Source organism: Rhinolophus hipposideros (assembly GCF_964194185.1).
Source record: "Rhinolophus hipposideros genome assembly, chromosome: 15".
In the NCBI taxonomy this organism is placed as follows: Eukaryota; Metazoa; Chordata; class Mammalia; order Chiroptera; family Rhinolophidae; genus Rhinolophus; species Rhinolophus hipposideros.
In genome coordinates, this window is record NC_138061.1 from 27,093,681 (window position 1) to 27,112,750 (window position 19,070).

The following is a 19,070-nucleotide window of genomic DNA, read 5'->3' on the forward strand; positions in this document are numbered from 1 at the left end:
ATTCCTTCTGGAATTTATCACTGCAACACTGTACTGCTAATTAAAGACAAAAAAATCAATGACTAACTTAGGAAGCATCGCCTATTCATACTATCTTTGCACTCCCACCATGCTGATAAGATTTATTGATTAATGCATAAGTTAATTTAACAAATGTGCATGGTTTCCCTCATATGTCAGATGATTTGCCAGGTCCTATGGTAATATTGGAGATGTAACGAAAAAGCGAAAGGCAACTGGGTTTTCTGGAAATGTCTCTCCACCCAAATAGAGGAAATACTATCAGGAAAGCTATCATCTAGGTGCTTTCCCTCTAGGCTCAAAGACATCAAATAGGCTGTCTCTTGGGTGTAGGTGTTACTAAGCCCATTTTGCAGATGAGAAAATGGAGACCCTACACAGGTTTTATTGGTCCTGGAAATTGTAAAGCAAATTCCTTTCAGGAATGATTTAAGTTTGCAGAAAATGAAGAGTTAAGAATAATAAGTTTAACTGATAATTGGGGAGGGTTTCTGTATTGCTGTGTTTCCCGGAAAATAAGACCTAGCCGGACAATCAGCTCTAATGCGTCTTTTGGAGCAAAAATTAATATAAGACCCGGTATTATATTGTATTAATTACATTATATTGTATTATATTAATTATATTATATTATACCCGGTCTTATAGCAAAATAAGACGGGGTCTTATACTAATTTTTGCTCCAAAAGATGCATTAGAGCTGATTGTCTGGCTAGGTCTTATTTTCAGGGAAACATGGTGTTATGGGGTTCTTTGATATATATGCTGGCAGGAAGAGTTTGAAATACTTACAGTAATATGAATTGATTGATAAAAAGTATATTCAAAACAAATAAAAGTGACCTCCACGATGGCTCCCTAGGAGATAAAGGGCAGTGAGCACCTGGAGGTTGCCGTAAAGTAGCTCTTGTCTTCCTCTGGACCAGACTTTTGCCTCCTGTCACCCTCGGCCTGGTGCCTAGAGAGTTTCAGCTGGTCCAGGCAGCCTCGGGTCTGGGAGTCCAAGAGCCAGGACATTGGCCTTAATCTTCACCACCTCCTGTTTTATCTTCAGGGACTTGGTACTTACTGCTGGTACTTTACAAGTAAAGTACTGACAATATTCTTAGATATCCCTTCACGCAAGGTAATTATGAACTTGTTCCTCAATCTTTCCCAATCCAAACAGATGCCAAATCAAGCATTTTACAGCATTATCTCAATCTTCCAGCAGACACAAAGAGAGGACTCATTATCATCCTGATTTCGCAAAAGAGGAAATCGAGGCTCAGAGTGGTTAGGTAACTTGCCCAAGGCCACACAGCTAGCAATTAGGGGAACCCAGCCCAAATGCATATCCTCTGCTGAATCAGCAAAAGCTCTGGCATTAACTGTGTAGTGTTGGGCAGGCCGGTGCCTCTCTTTAGACCTTGGTTTGTCTTCCGTTGAACGAGGGGGATGGACTAGAAGGTCTCCAAGGCCCTGCTCAATATTCTTGGCCTTACGTGATATGCCTTAATCATGTTGTATAATACTTGTCCTCAAAGGTTCTCCTGTTTGTCACCAGAGGGCGCTCTGCTCCCAAAGCAAGAGGCACTGGGTAAGGCTGAGTTGCACTACTCACCAACCTAATCGATAAAGTTCCAGCCTAGAGCAAAGAAAGGTGTGCTCCAGATCCTCCCATCCTTTCACACCTGCTGGGATCCTTCCTCCTCTGGTAGGCTTCCTGGCCTCCCGGTCCACAGGGCTCTCTCTATTGTTTCTAAGCCTGTATTGTCCATCTTCCCCACCAGGTCGCTGTTAGGCTACCTGTTAGGCTAACCAGCCATTTATCTCTGGCATTGTCATTTTGTTGTTCATTTTTCTTCCCTTGTTTTCCAGTCCTCTCTTGGAGAGAGGCTAATATAATGGAGAGATCTGGATTTCAGACATCAAGTTCTGACCACCTCGTTCCGTGATTCTTGCCTCGGAATTGCTGATCTTATGACATCTGTTTTTCCCCTTGAGATAAATCTTAAACTTTATTTTTCCATTTTGTTACATTTTTATTTAAGAGTATTTTACAATATTTGAGTGAAAAAATGAAGACTCCACCATCTTGTGTCTTCCTATTTTTATTGGAACTACACAGTATTTCAGCTACACTATGGGCAAAGTGGGCTTTGATGAGCTTCCCTGGAGAGGAGCCACCAATTACAACACAGTTTCTATGGCAGCATGCATTGTGAATTCTAAGCAACAGTTGTACAAATGGCCTATTAGAGCATAACCCATTACCAGATGGTGCCTGGTCATGTTTCAAAAACTATTTATTTCTAGAAGCAATCTGCATTTCAGTATGACTTAAAGAATCCCCAGCTTTCTAAGGCATCTTTCACTATATTATGAAGCCTAATTTATTTAACCTGAAAAAAGAACAACAACAACAACAACAATAACAAAAAAAAAAAACAGAAAACAATGTTGGTAACTCTTTCTAGGCATTCCTTTCCCATGGGTCAATGTAATCCAATCCCAGGTGTGCAAAAATTTCTTCTTCACTTTCTGCTTTGAGAAATATCCTCTGAAAGCATAACAAGAAATACGTGCTTTCAGATACTTTTGTTAACCATCTCAGTGCTGACATAGTGAAAGTTTTACTTGTAAACCTGTCTTGTCAGAATGAATTATTGCCAAAACATAATTCCTTCTTCTGAGCATAAAAGCCCTTCTTAACTGGCTTCTGTAATTTTCATATTTTCCCACCCCAAAGTATATCACTTAATAAATTAAGGTAAAATTATGATAGCCTTACATATTCAGCTAAAGGCACTTGGTGTTTTTCCTATGGGTCTGTAGTTCTTAACCACACTTGCTCATTAGAACCACTTGAAGAAGTTTTTTAAAAAACATTGAAGCTTGAGCTATACTCCAGTCTAATGAAATCAGAATCTCAGGAGAGTTCTTGTTATCGATCTATTTAAAAGCTCTGGGTAATTCTAATGTGCAATCAGAATTAAATACTGCTGCTCTAGGTAACGGGGAGTGGCAATTACAGGATACTTGTAGGTGTTCGGTTTTCCTCCTGGCCTTCCACACCTGCCCTCACCTCCACCAGGCTCCCACCACGTGATCTCTTTAAGACCAAGCACCACTTCTCCTCCATCCCTTCTTGTCTATAGCACAGTGTTGGGCACGAGGAGACACTTGCTTATGATGAACTATTTATTCTATGTCAATCTGTAAGTATTCCTAGGTAAGGTTATATGAATTTGCCTCTACTCACATGCTCCACTCACACGCTTGACATCTGACGCATTCCTGCTGGTATTCACAGCCCTCGCTTTTGACAGCAGCACCTTGATTTTTCTTTGGAAAACCCTCCTTCCCTACTCCCAGGCCATGAGGGTCAGGTGGGGTTGGTCATACCTCCAGGGAGGGGCACACAATCCAAGCCTGGCCAATCAGAGCCACAGTAATGGGTTCACGGATGGGCACATAGCCCAGGCCTGCCCAATGAGCATCAGCTAGGACTCTTGCTGGAACTACTAGGAAAGGGGCTCTTCTCTGTTGGGGTAGCTAAGCTGAAAGGATGGGACTCATGGGAAAACCCTGCCTAAGAATGAAACCAACACTGAGGCAAACCTGCCTGAGCGCTTGGAGACAGCAACACCTGAAGTAAATATTACCTTGGATGCTGCAGTGTATAAGCCAAATTCCCCCTTTTTTGCCTATGCCGTTTTGGATTGGGTTTCTGACACTTGTAACTGAGACAGTATTAACTAAATACACCTTATTTAGACTATAAGCTCCTGGAGGGCAGAAACTATTTTAGCTATTTTATGTCTCCTTTGCTCTTAGAGCTTAGTGTCCTTGACCACTGTAAGAACAGTAGACCTTGGTACTTGTGGATTTAACCATGGAATATTTAACTCTTCATAATTCATACAGTAATTTATCATTTTGCTGGCTCATGAATTTGAATTGTGACCACTGCAAGGCTAGCACGCCCAATGAGTCACATGGCTGGTGAGTGAGCGTAGCTGACCACTCAGCTACATCCCAGGGCAGTTCTGTTGTTCTCCTTCTTGCAACAGACTCTCATTAATGACATGCTATTCACTCAAAATGCTACCACCCACTGCATTTGAGGCGTGCTTGAGTGGTATTTGTGATTTGGGGGGATCTTTGGTTTTCTTTGGAGTTATTCATTGCAAACACTAAAGATATACCAAACTCAATTAATGTTCACTGCTGGGACTGGTTCTGCGGGCCCTATGAGCTCATCATCTTTGAGCCCAATGCCCCTGAGGTGCATTCTGGGCCAGGTGGGGGCTGTGCTCTCGTCAGAATCTTTCCAACTTCTCTCAGCTGTGTTGAGAGAAACAGGACACTCAGGGCAAAGGAAATTGAACCTGGACACTACAGAGAAAGTGCTAAAGGAGCCAGACTTGGGAATGAGCCCATCGCAGGGTGACAACTCTACCTTGGTCTTGTCATATAAAGCATGGTTATCCAGTATCATCTTCCGCTCGTGCGTGGCATAGCGTCGGAGGTCTCTCTCAAACTGCTGGACAAGAGATAATTAAAATAAGTTATCATCTGGTCCAGAATGTCTTCAGTATTATGTGTTTAGAGATATCTAAATCCCTATAATGAAATATCTATCTCAACTTTAAACACTCCACTAAATGGAATTAAACTCCCCTAAACGTTCTCAAAGCGATTTTCTCCTTCAGGGCAAAGCTCTACGATGACAGAGCTCTGTGCTCACACGCACACACTAGAATGTAAACGCTGAAATCAGGAATCTGATTTGTTTGGTTCATAACTATATTCCTCTTCAAATATGCGTGGCACATGTAAGATGGCTGGCAAATGTTTGTTGAATGAATAAATAAATATTGTGAGGATTACGTCCAGAATAACATCTGGTCCAGAGTAAATGCTGGATAAATAATAGTTTGGAATATCATTATTGTCAAAGAGGATAAGGAGTCAGGAGACCCAGATTCCAGCCCGGATTTTGTCCCTATCTGGCTGTGAATCTCTTGGCAAGTCACCCAGCCTCTCTGAACCTTGGCTGTTTAAACGGGCGAATGGATGAAGCGCCTGAGTAAAGTCACCTCTGGCTCTAACATCTTCTCATATGACATTCTTTAAAACGGATGGTCTGAGCCACCTGCCCTACCACCTGCCCCAGAAGAGCATCTCCTATGATCAGGCGAGGACTCTGAGGCTGCCCGCAGCAAAAGCCGAAACCCAAGCTAGAGGACAGGAAGTACTTGGAAAAGGAGGACAATAAATGAAGTTGTCATGGAGGTTAATTTTCCTGAGAGAAGCGTAGATGTAGAAATACTGGCCTTTCCATGTGGGAAGAAAGTATGGAATAGTTGCGCCCTCTAGTGGCAAGGAACCATTTCCTAGTATTACAGGAAAGCTGGCTGAGGCCGGGAACTGCCCTTCTAGACCATCACCTGAGTGTGTGAGAAGACAGACTTTCCAACCAGAAGTCCTTTACAATGCGGCGGAGGGGAAGCCAGGGTTGCGAAAGAATTGAGGTGAAGCAGATTCTGGGTGCTGTAGTTGCTGATCTGTGAAAGTGGAGTGGTGCTTAGCACAGGGCCTCCTCCCCAGCCTGGGCCACTTCTCCCAGCACTCAGAACAATGGCTGCTCACACTGTGTGTGGGGGGCGCGGGAGAAAGAGGGACTGGGGGCGCAGTGAGAGGCTCCCCAGTTCTGTGTGGGGAGAGGTATATTCCTGGACTCCTCTGCTAAAACCTCAGGGGCATTTTCCCATAGTCTGTTAGGAATTATAACGATGTCATTCATTGGCAGAGTAATAATATTTACTCAACAAATATTTATTGAACATCTACTATGTGCCAGGTATATTCTGGGTGCTTGGAATATAACTGTGAACAAAACAATGATGTCCAAGCCCTGATGGGGCTTGGACTGAGCAGGGGACACAGATAGGACACAGCAACAGGATAAATAAATTATAAGATATGTTAAAACAGGTAAGTGCTGGGCACAGGACACGCCTCATTGAGAAGGTGGGGTTTGAGCAAAGACTTGAAGGAGGTGAAGGAGTTAGCCACGTGGATTCTGGGGGAAGAGCACTCCAGGCAGAGGGAACCGCTAGAACAGAGGCCTTAGGAAGAGAGCAGTAGGAGAGGAGTTCACAGAAATAAAGGGGTGTGGAGATCATGCAGGGCCTTGCGAGCCACTGTAAGACCTGCAGCATTTCCTCTCAGTTAAATGGGGAGCCCCTGCAAGGTTTCGAACAAGGCAGTGACCTGACCTGATTTACATTGTAACAGGGTCGCCTCGCTGAGGGCAGGGCAGAAGCAGGGAGACCAGTTAGGAAGGTTGTGGCAATCATCCGGGTAATGATATCCTAGCTAACATTTATGGGCAGTTTACTCTGTGCCTAACACTGGACAGAGTTCTTACTTTATATTAATTTTCTGACATGCTCTGTTATGGCTAGTACTTAACTGCTTCTAAAAGAGCTTAACATCACCTCTTGAAGAACACTTTTAAGTACAAGACTGAACTCAAAATTGTGCTCAGATGAAAACACTGTCTCATATAATTCTCATTATAATCCCGTGAAGTTAGCACTGTTATTAGCCCCATTTTTCAGATGATGAAAGGAGACCCAGAGAGCCTAAGTAATTTACCAGAGGCCACATAGCTGATGATAGAGCTAGGACTCAGACTTAGTCCTGCCTTCTGCCCTAAAACCTCTAGTTTCTCCCAGCAACCCTGTGAGATAGGCATGGCAAGCATGTTGTCTTATGTTTCAGATGAAGAAGAAAGCTGAACATCAAGCAGGGGCGATGGTACTACAGTCTGGCTGTATCATTAGTCACAACAAATTTCAGAGGGTTACTGCATACAGTTGTGCAAGTCGTCTACTGTGGGGACGGAGTCCCAGAGAGCAGTTTCGAGGCCCTCGGCCTCACGTGGAAAGGTGCTGGCTCGGGGAGTAGATGGCCATTAGCTGTGACTAGTTGGCCATCAGCTGTGACCGGTTAGCCATTAGCCACTGATACAACTGCGGTGGCTACACTAGCAAACGAGGCGGATTGTGGATTGCGGATTGCAGCTAGCAAGTGAGGTTGGTTGGCAGAGAAGCGGATGGCGGGTTGTGGATCCTGTGGCTCCTGCTTCCTGTGTCTCCAACCCCACCTCCAGCGAGAGTATAGTGGTGTGACTCCCCTATCTATGCATGTCATGCAGGGTGTCATGGGGGGTCTCTGGTCCCGCATGAACATGGGTGTTCCTTTTTGGCCTCACCATGTCCTGTGTTATGTGGGGAACGGGACCAGAGACCCCACAGGACACCCTGCACGACATGCACTGTGAAAACTCTAGAGGGTGCCAAAAACATTTGTAGTCTTTGCAGAAATGCATGTGTATTATGACAATTTTCTGGAAAATGACAGAAAGTTATCTTAAGGAAGAGATGCTCTTTAAAGTTGGTGAAGGGATGCCATTTGAGTTACTAATGGGTCTGGGTTAGCCCAGGCTCCTTGCGAATGAGTCATCTATGTGTTTCCAATGGAGAGGCCATGTTTTCTCCCAACACCTGACACAAAACATGGACAATCCTCTTGAAGGAATCTTGGCAAATCAAGTCATGTTGACAAATTAAGCAGATCTATTTTGAAGAAACATGATTCAGAGGAAAATAGAAATTTCCTTTGGTTTTTAACTATTGATTGCCCAGTCCAGAAGTTGCACCGTACCTGAATGGCTCTAGAAAAAAATCTCAGTTTAATGTGTCCCTATGGACGTACATACGCTGCTCAGGAAATCCTTAGGCTACAAAGATCCCAAGGGAGCTTAGTCAGCTTAGCAATCAGACAACTTGGTAAATGAATGACCCCAAGCTGAGGTGAGATTCATGGATGACTTGAATTTGTCTTGAGAACATTTTCCAGGCCCTGAAATCTTTGGGTAAAAAGGTAAAATTGAATTTCTCACCTACAAAATTTTAGACTAGACCTAATCCTGGTCACCCACCCATATGTATCCACCGGGGACAAAACACACCACATTCAGTGGTCAGGTAAGTGGGGGCCTAAAGATAATAACACAAGTAGCTACCATTTGCTGAGCCCTTACCACATTTAAACACATGCAGCATCTCACTTAACTCAAGGGCAACATTAGGATGTGGGCAGCACTGTTATCCATAATACAGATGGAGAAACTGGGCTTGAAGAGGTTAAATAATTTGTTTAAAGTCACTTAGCTAAACAGTGGCAGAGCTTAGTGTTCTGTCAGTGCTCACAGAACCAATGGCAGTAAATTCAGAGAACTCAGAGAAGAGACTAAAATGGGCTGAAAATATACCTGTGTTAAAAATAAAATGGACAAAGGGCAACCATTTCTGCCAGTGATTCCTAACTGGCATGAGCTTGTATAACCTTGGACTTCTTTTTGGAACTTTCCCTTTTCTCAACAGACTCTACATTCCCAAAGATTTATGTCTGTCAAACAAACAGCATTTATGACATATTGCTTCATTGGCTTTTCCAGTTTTTATGAATAAAAGATGCCAGCCAATATTTTTGATTAGGGTTAGAAATTCTGGTGCTAACATGCTGTGCTGAAATAATTCCGGCCCCAAAGCAAAGACACATGACATTGAACCCAAGGTTGAGGACAATTACTTTGTGTTATGTCATTCATCCATATAAAACCCTCCAAGGACTCATTTCTTTTAGAGCAACAGCCAGCTGCTTTGGGATACTGGTGAAATAGTATGGTGAAATAGTATGGGGCAGCTTAGTTCGGAGGAATGGAGGGCACACTAATGAGATTCAAATCAGGGGCGCCATCTCTGTGACTGTAACATGACTGGAGCTGGGAGCTGCCATCTGGCCAGCACTGACCGTCTAAGGGCCTGGTATGTGCTGAGGGCCCGGCCGGCTTCATCTCATTGAGTCCCTGAAGCCTGGGGAGGTAGCTGAGGTCATCACCCTCACTTTCCTGATGGGAAAACAAAATTTAAAAGACATAGGGAACTGGTCCTGGATCATCCAGCTGGCAAGAGGCAATGCAGGGACGTGTAACTGGGTCTGGTATGGCCAAACCTGTGCTCTTAGCCAGCGTGATGCTTTCTCTACTTCAACGGTTCTCTCACTTCAGCTGCATCCGAATCACCTGGAGGGCTTTTTGAAATACACATTGCTGGGCTTCACCTCCAGAGTTTCTGGTTCAGTAGGTCTGGGTGGGGTGGAGAATTTACACGTATAACCTCTTCCCAGGTAAAGCTGATGCTGCTGGTTAGGGGACCACACTTTGAGACTGACTGTTCTAAATTAATTTGTCACACTTGACCATGTGCAGGTGGAATGCTCGATTTAGAGGTTCCTGGGCACTGATCCACTCCCTGTCACCCCGCCTCCAGGCCATTGTCACTCCTCTAGGCCGCTGTCCCACTGATCCAGGTAGCACTTACCCGAGAGCCAGTCCAGCCCAGCAGAGCATAGGCACGGCACTCGTAGGGGCACATGACCAGGTCCACACGGATGGCCTTCCAGGTCTTTCCTTCCTGCTGGCCGGACTTGCCACTGTCTACTCGCTGATGGTGCAATTTTAAAATCAGAAAGCATTTTTGGAAATGATCTAAAGCATCCACTTTCCTGCTAGGCAACTTGAACTTTTCAAATGTGGACTCCATAAGGTCATAGTATAAAAGCAATCCCTGAAAACAAACAGAAAGCCATGAGGAAGAGTCCCCGCTGGATAGGGTCCATGGATAGGGAGCCTGCGGGAGATTCTACGTCCAAGCTCCGATGGCAGGCCCGTGCTCGCAACTAGCCTCATCTCTTTAACATTGCCTCATTAGAAAGTTAACTTTATAACTGGTGATTCCAAGTTAACTAGTGATTCCAAGATGTGTCCAGTAAGTTGCCATCCTCCAATTTACCTGCTCAGGGGGGATTCCTCGTGGCACAGGGCAGATGTACAGTAGGGAGAAGCAGAAACATGCAATTAACAGCTAAATCTGAGTGGCAACTAACAGAGCAAATAGCCTCAGAATAATTCAATCGTAGCTATTAGGGAGTGAGATTTGTTATCATGTATTCTTTACATGTTCTCAAATTCTATCATCAGAGGCAGTTTGGAAAGTTTGTTTACAGCAGAGTTTGCAGGGCCCTGTCCCCAGAGCTATTCAGTGGAGGGGAGAGATGGCGGGGCGGGGGGAGAATGTGCATTTCTAACAGGTTCCCAGGTGATGCTGGTCTAAGGACCACGCTTTGGACATGACTGGTTCAGTTTATTATTATTAGAAATGCTTTACATTTCTTCTGCAGTGAGACATTGTTTCAATTCAACCTAACGCTTTGAGGAGGGGTACCGTTCCTTTTGCTGATCTCAAAGAAGGAGCTCTTCACCCTTCACTGTGTCCCCCAGGAAAGGTGTCAGGAAGAACAGACACCATTTGAAGGGGGGGAGGAGCATGATGTCAGGAAGAGCCTCTGGGGGAGGTGACAGATATTGCTATGGCTAAATCTAATAACCCACTCGGGAAAACACAATTCCACTTTTTAATGAAACTTACTAAAATTAGTACACTACAGCAGCCTTTGTGTAAGTTTGAATTATGTACACCTGAAAAGTGAGCTATTAAACTATTAACAAGTCTCACTTTGGAGCCAGATTTGCAAAAACACCTCCCCCTTACCATACCCCCACAAAAAAGATCCACAAAGCTGGCTTTCTAACAGTGTTTGCACTCTCTCCACATGGTGGTGATGCTCTGGCTGGAATAGGCAGGGAGCTAGCTTTGCTAGGGGATTGCGTTGAGTTTTGCAGGGTACTACTGGTGCATTCCTTGAATGGCGTGCTCCTGTCTGCACATTCAGGCAGTTCTGTCTGCAAAGGGCACAGTTGTCAAACACACACTCAACCCCTGTGGTCGCCTCCGCTCTCTGGCCTGGGCTGTCTGCAGGGCATCTCTATTTCCTACAGTTTCCTTCCTTGTTGCCCCCCATTCTCTTTAGGTAACTTCTCTCCTTCTTTGAAAACTCTTGAAGGTTTGGGCTCTAGCTTCCTCATCAATACCCACAAGTGGACTGGATTTTACATCAGCGTGGTCTTCTTTTTCTACTGGAAATTGAGGGACTCCTGGCAAGGAGGGAGGCATTTCCCTGCTCCTTGCTTCCTCCCTCCCCAGCGGGACAAGCTCTCAGCGTGGATGACATGGGGCAGGAGACATGTGTTTGGCTCTTAGCTTCCCCTCTCACGAAGAAGGAGGCTCCATTGCCTGGCACTTAGTCTCAGTCTCCCTCCACCCGAGCAGGGAGGGCGGCAAGGCTGCAGCTCGAGGCCGATTTGATAGGATCACCCACTCTATGGCTTCAATTCCCTCCAACACTTTCTCAGAAGACTCTGCATTCCCCACTCAAAGTCAAATCCATTTTTCAACACAAAAATATTCTTTGCTCTCTAATGATTATCAATATTGTCAATCACTCAGCAGTTCCATAAACTGGGGATGTGGCCACAGGGAAGAGTCAGGGGCCCTGTACCAAGGTCCCACTCACGGGGTGTGAACCCAAACCACACATAGTCAGCCCTCCCCTGTTTGGATTGAATTGCTGGTGGCCAGTGAGATTCAAGCTAATGGAGTCTTTGGGATGGAGACCTCGCCCAGAGATCATTTCTAAGCTCTTTTCCCTCTTTCTCCCACCCCTGACCACGAGGTCTCCTACTAGAATCACATTTAGAGTCATGTGCTAGGCGGCCCACACCAATCCCTATGGGCTGTTCACTCTGCTCTGCAGGTGTTTTAAAACATTGGATGTGTATGAGTAGGTACACACGTGTGCTTGTGCGGGATGTAATGATAATCTGGAAAGGGCAGTTTTGGGTAAGCAGGGAAGGCGTTAGGAGTGAGTGGAGGTAGAAGTCAAAAGTGAAGAACTCGTGTGCTGGTTTCACAACTGAGGTGTTGAGGGCCCGGCCTGGGGCTACAGGGGTGCAAGCAGAGCTGGGACACCAACTCCCCCAGGGCGTTTCCTCCCTGAGGCCCTGTTTGTCCACGAGAGAGGATGAGCGCCTGCACCTCCTCTCTCCTGGGTCACCTCACCTGACACAGGACCTGGCTCTCTAGCAGAGTTCAAGAAATAAGTGTGCATGAGAGATCATGATATCAGCCACCATTTATTAGGCATGTGTCAGGCATGGGGCCAAGTGCTTCGTCTCATTCTGTCAGTTAATCCTCCCCGTTAACAGAATGGGAAAGGTTTGTTATCCCTGTTCTACAGGTGAGGAAAGAGAAGCTTGGAAAGATTAAGTAAGCACCCTAGGTCATACAGCCAGTAAATGGCAGGGTTGTGTTTTTAAAATTCCAAATCTAAAACCCACGTGTTTCATGTCAGCCTCCATTGGTGCCTGCCTATTTCTTTGCTCGGGGACCAGCAGTATGCCTCAAAACTGAGGTAAGACCAGTGGAAAGAAGGCTCCTGTCACTATGTCCCCACCCCATCCCTGTCTTGGGCTGCACAGTCTCAGAGGAGGGTGCCTGTAAACCAAGGTCAAGCCAAGGTCTCGCAGGAGCCCTGGGGTGGGGAGAGAGGCAGCACCTTCTCCACCCAAGCCTCAGCCAGCAGGGTCCCTGAGTCGTGCTGTCTATCCATAAGAATTTTTTCATTTTTCCTGCTAGTGGGGCACACGCAGGTGTAGCTGACGCTTCCTCGTTCTGCCTTCCCCTGGCTTGGCCTATTACATTCACTCCCAGGGCCCCTGGTCACCCTGGGTTCCCTCTTCTGAGAGGGACAGAGAGGGCTTTGGATGGCCTCACAGGTGACTTTGCGCTTAGTTCCAAAGTTGGGTCTTCATTTCTGGTGCTCCTTGTTCCAGAGTTGTGTGTGTCTAACTCTTATTTTCACTTTATCTGAGGGCTTCTCTCTCTGGCATATCAAGGAGCCTGGTCTACCCCCAGCAGAAACTGCATCAGTCAGGGAGGATAAGGCTGTGCCGGAAAAACCCCAGCCCCAGGCTCCTCCGGGTCCCTGGGTAGAGCCCTCTGGTCTCTTTAGGAAGTGGAGCTCTCACTAGAGTCTTGCAGGGGTCAGGACCCTTCTGGTGGCTCTGGCTGCAGGGTCATCCTTTGCTTCCTCCAGTGGGTGATAGGCGGCTTGTGGCAAATCTGATCTCCTCAGTGGATGGGGGGCCCTGAGCCATGACCTCTGCTGGGCCCAAGTTGCCCTCCTTAGTTTCCTTCTTCCCATCTCAGCACAAGGTGAAAGTGGTCACTGACCAGCGTAGAGTTCAGTGTGCCAGCCCCACCTCTTAGACTGATTTTATCCCAGTCTTAGCCCTCCTGCCTGACCCTTACACTTGCTCTGCCTCTTCTTGCACTTCTCAGGTCTTCACAGCACATGCTTTTCATTTTGTTTAGAGGTTTAATGCCTCTGCATATTCAACACAGAGACAAAACCAACTCGGCCCCTTCAGTAATAGGACAAGGGTGTTTAAACAAGGTACATATCCGTAACATGGATGCCAGGACCCAAAGTGGGTACATCTCATTGTGTGTCAGCTGACATTGTGATATCTGTTGCAAATAATTGAGAATCCATTAGGTGGTCATTATGTAATTATGAGGCAAATAATGTAAAATTCAATAGTATTAATATAATGGTTGAGTGTCCAAACATCTACTTTTGATTTTTCTTCTTACCTTCCTTTCCCATAAGTTTATCACTTTATGTAAAAGTTGTTGTTCTTCTTCCTCTGTTGATTCTGGGCTGGTAATTAAAAAATCTACATCATGCCCAATCTTCTTACCCCTGATTAAAAACAACAACAACAACAACAATACAGCATAAAATGGAAATAAATTGGATTTTTAGCTCTTAACTTTTAAAAGTCACCTTTGTTTATATGCCTTTATATCCTTCAGGTTTGCAACACAAAATGCTCATGACATTTTTGTTAAAACAAAATATCTTTGGTTGCACAACTCTATTCCTTGCAAAATAGATACATGACACAGAAAAAATAAAAAACCATGCATAATATGTATATGATCACTTGGATAAAAAATGACAAAGATTATTTCTTCTATACCCTCACACATGCACCTTCCCTTTCTCCACACACAGACAAGTATGACAACAAGCAAACCAAGAACTATATTCATATAACATAAGATAGGGCTCTTGGAATTATGACATAAATTAAGGGCATTTTCTTAGAGTTGATCTTCTCTTCTAATTTTCTTCCTCACCTCCAATCCCGCTTGCCAGAACAGCCAACAACCACCATGTAAGATGGCTACAGGGAAAATTAGGGGAGGGTATGGGAGGGAAGGAGTCTCTTTCTGAAATGGAGGCTTTGATATCCAATAGCAAATATCTCTGTGAAGAGTTCATTCATTCATTCACTCAACCAATATTTCTTGAGTGCCTACTTTGTTCCAGGCACCCTGCACTGGTCCTCATGGAGCACTAAGCTCTAAAAACTTGGGGAAAGCACGCATACAAACAAACTACTGGGCAGCTGTCCAGAAAGCACTGAGGAGGGTGCCTAGCCCAGCATGGGGATGAGGGAGTCAAGGAAGGCTTTCTGGAGGAGGTGGCCTCTGAATTGAGTCTTAAAGGACAAAGGAGAAATCAGCCAGGTGACGATCTGAGGACAGCCAGTACAAACAGAAGGGTCTGACAGCAAGGTCATAGAGGCAAGACACAGCTTCGTGTGTGCAGAATGACAGCCATTTAGAATTGCTGGAGTGAAACATGAGGTTCAGAGAGAGGCTGGCGCCAGACCACCCCAGGCGTTTTGTGCCATGTTCAGAACTGAACTCTGAACATGGGGAACCACTGAAGGGGTTAGAGCAGGGGAGACAGAAGCAGCCGCCCTTATTTACCTCCGGAACCCTCCTGTCATGGTGATGAAGGCATCCGGCAGAAATGTCCAGACAGCCTCTTTAACCAGCACACTGACCGCTTCTGCTTCTGCCCTGGTCACACAGCTGACAAGGTCTTCGTAATAGAGGAATCCTGAGAGGCATTGGACACGTCAGTGGAGAGAGTGACATATCTTGTGTGAAACAACCAGCCCTCAGCGGGGTGGGATTCTGCCCCCACCCGGAGCTAACATGGCCACGGGCATCAACTCCAAACAGTTGCACAGAGACCACTTATTTCTGCTCTCCTGGTTGTGAACTTCTAATGGTAACAATGGCTCTTTGCTTTCTGATGGAAAGTCTTACAATTTCCTGACTAAGAAAGAGACAATATTTTATATCCCTGTAGAAACCAAGCTGTTCAGCTCTGACTTCCTATTGAAGTACCAGCTCTCCTGACCAATAAGCTGTGCCCTATTATTTAAAGAAGACAGTGCATAAACAGAACATAAACTAACTCCTACAAGCATAAAGAGGGATGGGAAGGTTCAGGATTGGAAGCGATAATTGAATTAAAGAATTCAAGAACAGGAAGAGGATAGGTTTGCCTTCTAGAGATCTGTTGTACATCACTGTGCCTGTCATTAACGACATTCTATTGTACACTTAAAATTTGTTAATTCATGTGATGTGGATCAAAGGCCTAAATGCAAAGGTTTAAAAGAATCAGGCTTCTGAAGGAAAAACAGGAAAATATCCTAATAATCTTGTGGGTTAGCAAATTTCTCTAAAACAGAGTGAAAAAAACCACTATAACAAAAAGATTGATAATTTGGATTTCATTAAATATGAGAACTTGGCTCATCCCAGGATATTATTAAGCACGTGAAGAAGCAATCTACAGACTGGGAGAAGATACTTGAATTTCATCTGTCGGCCCAAGGATTTACATCCAGAACATAAACTAACTCCTACAAGTCAATAAGTGAAAGACAAAATAACACACTTTTAAAAAGGGAAAAGACTTGAACAGGCACCTCTTGGATGAGGAATTAGCCAAGAAGCACTTGAAAAGGTCACTAGAAAAATGCAAACTAAAACTACAATAAGATAACACTATTTGTACACCAGAATGGACAAAACAGAAAAGACTGTCAATAGCAAGTATGAATGAGGATGTGGAACAACTGAAAATCTCATACAGTGCTAACGGGAGTGTAAAGCGGTTCAACCACTTTGGAAAACTGTTAGATAGTATCTACTAGCACTAAATAAATAGCTATTTTCCTCTGATTCAGCAATTTCACTCCTATGTATATGCAGGAGGGAGGTGAGGACATATATTCACTGGTACAACAATATTCCTAACACCTTTTCTTTTTTCATAATAACTGAAAACTGGAAATAACTCAAATGTCCATCAACAGGAAATGGATAAATAGTTATGGTACCAATGGGGAAGAAATTTCCAAGAAGGTAGATCTCATGTTAAGTGTTCTTACTGCAGTAAAAATATCAATTTAATAAAATTAAATACATAATTCATTAATGTGTGGAAAAAAATAAACAGCAATGCTCCATTAAGCTTTTTATTGAGACCGAATTTTTCATCATGACTGACATTCAAAGTACAACTTACGTGGTAATCATACAATTCCTTTGATTACTCAGGATGTATGTAACCCAAGAGTCATGGTTCACAATTTTTTTAAATAAAATGTGCAGATATCAGGTCGGGACATGGAGAGACTACAATAATTTGTTGACACCCAGGAAAGTAACTTCCTTTTGGTATGGTTGGGGAGGTTAACTTATTACCAGAAACTTATTACACTGTGTAATGTTATATGTGTGCTATTATATTTCAGGCATTGACTGGTCAAGGCCAATGTGGCATGTGAATTCTCAGGGAACTAAACCAAATGCAATTTTAAGTAAAACTGAATCAGGTTTTCCATCTGACCCATGGATCATACTTTAAATGTGTTCAATTAGTTTACCCTTGGCAGTAATCTAAACTATTTCCATTGACAATGCCATTCATTGCAGTGCAGCTAACGGAATACATACAGCCAGAGCTTTTAAGCTATGATAAGAAGGCATTCCTAGAATTCTGCATAAAACAAGACTCTTAAACAGTCTGATGGTGATCACTAATTGATTAAGCGAGCTGCTTCACTCAGTGGGCTCAAAGAGCTGAAGAGGAAGAGAAAATTCCAGTTTATAAAGCTGGGGAATTGGAAGTTATTTAGATCTTGAGAGCATTTGGTGTCATTTGATAAGGGTTTTTCATCTAAGTCAAACACCCACTCATTGCCTCCCCCAAATTTCTCTCTATGTGTTGAAAGTCCTTACTATCATTCCAAGCCACTTATTACTTATATTTAGTACTTACATAAATTTCTTTTTATTTTTATTTTATTTTAATTTAAGTTTGTTGGGGTAACAATCGTTAGTAAAGTTACATAAATTTCATCTCTAGAGCTGGTTGGTATACTTTCCAGAATATAAATACTGTTTTTCTTTTTTAGATTCTTTTATTTCTTATGTGGTATCTTATAAAGCTTTTTCGCCATCTCTCAGAGGTTAGCAACTTTGTGAAAGATGAATAGGGGTCTCCTATAGCAGCATTAGTGCAAACCACCAAGATTTGATTTGTTTCCTCTCCTGTTGCTTGTTTCTTTTCATAACTTAAGCAGAAGACAACTTTTGTTTTTTTCTCTTCCTGGTTTCCTCTTGTAGAAGATTCCCTTCCTTCAACATCATTAAAAATGTTGATGACTCATCTTTCTTTGCAACTCAGAGCCCTGGTGCTCAGGACTGGGGTGGTTGTGACTCCCTTTCAAACCCCAATTTTATCATATTTCTATTGCATGTTAAAAGTAAATGTTTAAAACACGTACAATTTTTTTGACCCTGTATTACCATTTCTTCATTGTAAAAAAAGTTTATAAGGACCCTCCATAAATGGAAGTGACCAAGCCACCTTCAACCTCTGGGAACGCCCCCCACCCCCCATTTGCCCCCCCTCTGGCTTTCAGATACTTGTGTCAACATAGTAGTTTCTTCTCAGGTTAAAGAGTCTGGTTGGGTAGAGCAATCCTGTATCTAGATTTTCACCATTTCTCTTTATGTCCTGATGTTTTACAGTTTCTAAAGCAGATCCATACTTGTGCCGGGCAACAACTCTAGTTTGTTCAAATATTCTTTACTCCCCCGTCCTCCATATCATCTTTCTGCCCTTTGCTCCTCACCCACGCCTCTTACCCAACTGGGACCCAGATGTCTAGAAGGATCGGCTCAGTCAGAACCAGATCAACAGTGCAACCTGGTTCGACAACTGGATGAAGGGATGACAACAGCCCCCGAGAAGAGCGTATTTGCTCTGTGCCAGTTACAGTGCTAGGGGCTTTGCCTGTGTTACCTGATTTATTTCCTGCTTAAGTTCCAATGTTACCTCCCTTTTATAGAGGAGGAAACTTAGGTGCTACGATTTTAACAAACTTGCTTCAGGTCATAGAGCTGCAGAATGCCAGAGCCAGGAGTTGGATCCAGGTCTGTCTGATGGCAAAAAACCGTGTGCTTGCAACCATAGCATGACAAGAGGCCAAACAAATGACCCAGCTCACCAAGATTAGAGTTGAAATTCACCGGACTTCCGGCTCTACTGCAACCTATCCAGCCCATGGTAACAACGGGAGATTTTTAGGAGAAACAATTTACCTGCTTTCTGCATTCGTGTGAATTTCAGGGTTTTATCTGACCGTATGTTACTCAGGGTTCTGAAACCCATCCTGAACCATTTCTCAGATGTCTTCAATCCCACTCCAAATACAGAAGTAAAGAGCTGAAACAGAGAAAGGCTTGCCTTTAGTTTCTAAAATTAATCATTATGACAATGAAATGATACTTTCAAAGTCAAGGGATTGAGGAAAAGTGTAAGTAAATGTCTGACCCAGTTTCTCCTGGGTATGACAAACGTGTGGGTGTGATGGTGATTTTTTAGAGACGTTTTTGTTTCAGAAGGATCCTTTTCTGATAAATGAAACAAACATGAGGAGGCAGGCTCTGGCATCTGCATAGGACTTCAGTATAATCTGACTGTGGGATGGCCTGTGCTGCCAATGTGTGACAACAGCTAGCCCTATCGGGCACTCCCCTTTGCCAAGTGTCCCTTACACACACGAATGCTCTGCATATTCATCCTTG

The 19,070-nt window shown here is 44.0% G+C and overlaps 1 protein-coding gene across 1 annotated transcript in view; it reads right to left on the bottom strand.

Annotated features, from left to right (window-relative positions):
* Nucleotides 1–2,101: 2,101 nt before the first annotated feature.
* Nucleotides 2,102–19,070, bottom strand: part of DNTT (DNA nucleotidylexotransferase) — a gene marked incomplete at its 5' end in the record, with an annotated part of 36,580 nt that continues 19,611 nt past the window's right edge. The window contains 6 exons of the mRNA XM_081075413.1: nucleotides 2,102–2,563; nucleotides 4,466–4,549; nucleotides 9,462–9,707; nucleotides 13,695–13,803; nucleotides 14,883–15,015; nucleotides 18,585–18,708. Of these exons, the coding sequence (XP_080931539.1) occupies nucleotides 2,477–2,563; nucleotides 4,466–4,549; nucleotides 9,462–9,707; nucleotides 13,695–13,803; nucleotides 14,883–15,015; nucleotides 18,585–18,708 (783 nt within the window). The 3' untranslated portion in view covers nucleotides 2,102–2,476. The remainder of the gene's footprint in view (nucleotides 2,564–4,465; nucleotides 4,550–9,461; nucleotides 9,708–13,694; nucleotides 13,804–14,882; nucleotides 15,016–18,584; nucleotides 18,709–19,070) is intronic.